We start from the raw sequence: 6,000 nt of genomic DNA on the forward strand, positions 1-6,000 counted from the left end.
GAACCCAGTTTGGGCTTGGAATGCAGTTCTAACCTCGAAGCCCCCGTTCGTAATCTCCATGCCTCCATCTGCTGAACAGAGGCAGGCTCACACCCAAGGCTGCGAGGCTCTTCGCTCAAAACTGGAGACAACCAAGTAGAGTTTTAAAAATGAAAGTCACCAACAAAATATTTGCAATGATGGTAATATTAGGAACAAACCCATTTCATTCACCGAAGTTTCAGATAAAGGGTGAAGCTCCTGAATGTCGAATATCAGGAAGCCAGTTTGAGAGTAAATAAGTTTTCTGAGATCATATACAACAGGACTGAGTGAGTGGTCTTCTTTGCCCACCATTTTATTTTACAAACAAATCATGAATCAAAGAATAAAGCGCTTTTATTTTCATTGGGAAAAACTGAACTATTTATTTCAAGTGCATTCAGTGAAGCTGTTAGAAGCTGAGTCTAGTATAAAAATCCACATGAGGAAGTGTTATATGATTTGAATGTGAAGAAGAAAGGAATTGAAGGACAGGGTGAGGAGTGCTCTAGAAAAAAATCAGAAAACAGTCCTTAGTCTGAGTTACCTTGTTGCGAGGGGAGAGAGAAAGAAAAGGAGGAGGGGGGAGAGGGGTGAGGGCGGAAGTGGGGAGGGGGAGGAGACAGAGAAGAAGAAAAAGTCAAACACCACCATAGCAGGGACTTTTAGCCATAGGAATATCTTTCCTATGTCCCACTCTTAAGACTGGCTTTCCTATTATAGCCATCTTTTAACTCTTTATTATAGCCTTGTAACTTACTTCACAGATTCTCTGGATCCTTTTCCTGCTCGCCTTTCTTTCAGCTTCCAATTAACTTTTGTCTTTTTACCAGTTTTTAGTTCTTTTAGAGTATGAGCATAAAAAATAAAATAAAATAGGAAGATCAAATTGATCCTTTTTTTCCCGTGGATGCAAGATGTGGTCAAACTAGGACAAGCTGTTGACTAAAATGAGATCTGGCAATGCCATAAGTCATTGTATTATTTTTGTCTATCTGTACCTCTGTTTTTCCCCAGAGCCTATATTAAGTGCCTGATGGTAAAACCATATGTTTTCATTTCTCTTTCACCAATACAAAGTTCATTGTTTGATATAGAGAAGACATGAAAGAAACTATTCATTGACTGAAGGAATGAAGAAGTAAATGAAACAGCAGAAATGGAACACTCATACTGTTATTTCACTCTCCCCCAGTAACTACTCAAGTAACTACTTCCTGTGTAACTACTCAAGAAGGTCCAGAAGTTGTAGTTTTTCAAAAACGTATGTAAATTCTTGGGCACTTGTATAAACCAATATTTTCTTTTTTTCCCACAAAACTCTATGAATTGTCAAGCAAGTAGTTTAGGAAGCAAAATGCTGTGTATACAGCCCTGTTTAGTTTTGTTTTTAGATTAATGGAGTAAGAATGGTATGCTATACTATTTCTTTCCATGCGAAGATAATCTAATATTGCAAAGATAGTTACCAAAGTCAGTAACAGTTTCTACTAGGAAGACAAATAGTGTCTGAATTGGATTAAGGTGAAAGGAGAGTACTCTGATGCAGCTGTGACAGGGCGGGGTTTGGTGTTTATAGCTTCATTACAACCTTAAATGGAATATCTATTTTTCTTCTGGGTCTAATGAAGCCCGGAACAACCAACTGCTCGTTGAGTGATATTGGAGATTCTCTGCTTTGAACTTGATGTATTTTAATTTGTGCCGAGCTCACTCTCCCACATCAGGCACTCAGACTGGTGTTTTAGGGAAAATTAGCTAAGTGTTCCTCTGTGTTTGCCACAGAGTCGAGAAGAAAGATAAGGAGAATCAATAAGACCAAGCCAGTTTAGGAAGAGAAAATTCACTTTCCATCAAGAGCATTGGCCAACTCATCGAGCCGCCTGTTCCAGGAGGAAGCGGCTCGGCTCTCGTCTCTCTGTGCCTCGTTAACGTGTAAGTGGTTCCGCTCCGGCTGCTAACTGACTTGCTGTGGTGTCTTTTAGTTTTCAGGACTTTATCTCCTGTCTTTCTTCACCATCCTCATCGGGCTGGTGCTCTACTCCTCCACCTCCACATACATAGCCCAGGACCCCCGAGTATACAAGCAGTTCCGCAATCCTTCGGGACCTGTTGTGGACTTACCAACCACAGCTCAGGTGGAGCCTTCGGTCACCTACACCAGCCTGGGCCAGGAGACTGAAGAGGAGCCCCATGTTCGTGTGGCCTAGGATGAGGCCCTCCCTGCCCGAGGACCACCCGGTGGCCAAGTGTTCACCCATCATCTCTGTATTGTACATAGAGAAAGGTATTTATTAGGTGCGGTTTACACAGGTGGACTGCAAGGTAGCAAATCTGAAAGCCTGTAAAAGACACGAGGTAAACATCACCCGAGACACAGGCTCTGATCCATCTGGCTTTGGAGCGATGCCTGGCTAGTGTATATTCTGATCACAATCCCCCTGCATTAATTACTGTGAACATTTTTGAATCAAAAGCAAGTATGATTATTATTATTTGTATTATTCTTGTTACTGTTATTACACTGACTTTCAGGAGGATGTTTTATACTCCTGATGGGAACTATTGCCAGACCCACATGTAGTTAACATAGATCCCACTTTTCTATGGCAAGTCACTTTTTAAGAATCATACTTTATTTTTTTGCACAGTCTGTGTGAGTGTTGCACGCCACAGGAGCTCCACCCCTGAGAAGTTTCCTTATCCTATGGACCTGGTGGCTAATGGTTTCCTCTGTTACCTGTTGGATTGCCTGCTCAATAAGTATTTTGTGCTGTGACCCTTGTGGGGAGGGGCAACTGACCAGATAATTCTCTATTCTAGGAATAGATATAAAACAAACATTGTAACCTTTTTATATTCCAATCTCTGATTACTCTATGCCATTGCCTTTCTGTTTTGCCATGTGATTCTGCTAATCAAGTCCCTGTAATAACAGGATAAGGAATGTTCCATTTCTGTGGCTTACGAAAAACCCCAGAAATAATAACATTTGTGTTTAGGGTAATATATATATTTTTAAATCTTTCTGCCCCTCCCTATATCCTCTCTTCAAAAAGTATATTTGATTTTCCTTTTTTCCTTATATTTCTTAGTGATAATGTGGAAATTAATCAAGGCATTGGAAAAAGCCATGGTCCTCTATCCTCTTAATTGTGTGACACCTTTTTTGAAATACACCAGCATGGAAATTAACTTTATTATAGAGTATCATTGGTTGTGTGGCCTCCCAACAAAGTCAAAGTGCTGATGTGGAGCAGTCTCTGACAGTAGCTTGATTGATCTCGCCACTTTGTAGTGGTAAAGACGTTAGCAATAAAAAAGTCTGGCATTTTGGTCATATTTGGCATCCATTTAAGAGCAGAATATATCAACACAATGTTCTTATGGATACACAGAATATTACTGGGTCCTGATAAGGCTTTGAGGGATATGTCACTAGTCTAATTTTATTGCCCTTCAAATTGCCCTTTTTTCAAACACAGAAAATCAAGAAACACCACAGACCACTATGATTTAGAACAGATTCTGTGTGTCAGTACGTGAAATAGTCTTTAAGGTTGACTGGTTTCAATACCATTCAAAAAGATCCTCAATGGAGTTATAGAGTTTGTGAAGGAAAAATAAATGTTTATGAAACTTTGGGCAATTCAAATCAATACATCTTAAGCCAGCAAAGCAAAATACCAGTGGGGTCTCTGTAAAGTTGAACGATAGATTGCAGCTTAGTCAGCATTTATTTTGGGGTGTTTTTTTTTGGTAATCAAGACTGGCCCTGAGCTAACATCTGTTGCCAATCTTCCTCTTTTTGCTTGAGGAAGATTGTCACTGAGCTAACATCTGTGCTAATCTTCCTCCATTTTGTATGTGGGATACTGCCACAGCATGGCTTGATGAACGGTGTGTAGGTCCATGCCTGGGACTTGAACCCATGAACCCGCAAACCCTGGACTGCCAAAGCGGAGCACGCAAACTTAACCACTACGCCACCAGGCCAGCCCATTAGTCAGCATTTTTAAATAGACTGAACAAGGCCTATGTACGGCAGGCAAAAGCACCCCATGCTGTCAGTCAACATCCATGAGGCCCCTCTGCCTGCCTTCCACCCAGGATGGGTATTCCTGCTCTTGGAGATGGGGAAGAAAAATTGTCTTCTCTGATGTGCAGATTTTATGGTCATCTCTATTCAGCCCCCTTAGAAACATGTTTTATTTTCTGTGAAAAAGGGAATCAACATTAAAGCTATATCAAGCCAAAACAATTTTGCCAATGTCTGCTCTCTGCTACCTTTTAAACCAATTAAATACCTTTCTCTGAATATTTTGTCCATTCAGATCTGAAGACCTTTAAAGACTGTGGTTTTATTTTTGTGTTTACATTCCTTTGATTTGCATAATTTGCTTGATTTATTGCATTTTTAGTATTTATTTTAAGCCAAATGTTTTAGTCTTTTTTATTCATTTTTATGACACTAATTTGTAGATGCTTAGTAAAGTCTTATGAGAAATAAGCGGATGAAAGTATCTCCAAGTTGACTCAGTGGACTAGGAATTTTTTTTAAATTTCAATTTCAAAAAGCTTCACAATCAGATGACTAACAGTTGCCATCTGAATTATTTTATAAGATATTTTAATTGACTCCATTGTATGGAAACCAAGTGTGAATGTTAAGGTGAATTCACTATCTACCCTTTGTCATCCAATATCGTTGTACACAAGACATTCATCTCACCGGGTACCTTACTGTATTGGTTCATCTCCATTTAGAAAGGCTGATAATATATTGAATTGTCCGAGATCAGGAATTTCAGTTTGACCCTTTGGAAAAAAGAAAATAGCAAAGAACAAACTCTTTTTTCTGTGTAAAAACATTGATCCTTTGGGAGTGGGGTGGGAAATGGGAGTAGGACAACATTAACTCTAGCTGTTTTAGTTTCTGAAATTTCATAACCCCAGTAGACACCAGCAAAAATGTCAGCTTTTCAATCCGAGAACACTCTCTCCTCCACCGATGAGACTAGCAATTTGTATAGAATTTGATTGGCTCAGCAAACCACAGCTCTTCTAAACCCCAGCGAGAGAGAAGGGGTGCTTCCCACTTCCACAATGAGAACTTGTACTGGGGCCAGAGCTTGCCTTGGTCATACCTTTCCACAGCTCCAAACTCTGAAATACACAACCAGGTAGACCAAGCAATAGAAAAATTTGCACCACTGTGTCCCATGAAAATGTTTCAATGTTTAGTTTAGAGATTGCTAACTTGTGCTATTAACCTTTGACAAGTGTGTAGTATTGTTTGTTTTGGGTTTGTTTTTGATTTATAACCATTTAGTAGTCCCCAGCTAGCTACCAGTATGGATTTTACCCCATGGGTAGGATTCCATTGTTGAACCACGTAACAAAGCACACTAATCCAGACACTGCAAATGGAAAATATGAACCAAAAAGGAAATTTACACTGATAAGTTGAACAAACTCTCCATTTTTGATATTTGCATGCTCCCCTATGGACTGGCTGTGGCAATGTAATGCCTGTATAATGTTTTCAAATAAAAATAAATGCTTTATGAAAGCACCGAGTTCTTGGTTTTCTTCAGTGTTTGTCTGCACTATGACAACCGTGGAAGCAACTCTCGTGGGATGCTAGAAATAGCAACAAAAGCAGATAGCAGGGTACATGTCAAAATAAAAATCAGAACTAAAATATTTCCAAATTAGGAAGGGCACAGTGGGTCTCAGAGCTGTAGCTTCAGAAAGCCAAACTGAACACGTTTATAATTTGCAACACTAATTGTTTACCTGACTACTTAAGAAGGCCCTGGGGCTACAACCTTCAAGCCCACATTTAAAACCCGTGCAGGACAATATAAATTTACCCCCGAGAAACAGTTTCTCATAAAGAAGAGAGTTCTGTGTATGCTGCTCTTGGCACAATGCCAGACTTAAAGGATGAGAATTCTTCCAGAGCACATTTTATAA

General features: G+C 39.7%; 1 protein-coding gene across 1 annotated transcript in view; it reads left to right on the plus strand.

The window, feature by feature from the left end:
- Positions 1-5,593, plus strand: part of SLC35F1 (solute carrier family 35 member F1) — a 374,514-nt gene extending 368,921 nt beyond the window's left edge. The window contains exon 8 of the mRNA XM_070559317.1: positions 2,007-5,593. Coding sequence (XP_070415418.1) covers positions 2,007-2,231 — 225 coding nt within the window. The 3' untranslated portion in view covers positions 2,232-5,593. The remainder of the gene's footprint in view (positions 1-2,006) is intronic.
- Positions 5,594-6,000: the final 407 nt, after the last annotated feature.

The sequence above is a fragment of the Equus przewalskii genome, chromosome 9 (genome assembly GCF_037783145.1).
Source record: "Equus przewalskii isolate Varuska chromosome 9, EquPr2, whole genome shotgun sequence".
NCBI lineage: Eukaryota > Metazoa > Chordata > Mammalia > Perissodactyla > Equidae > Equus > Equus przewalskii.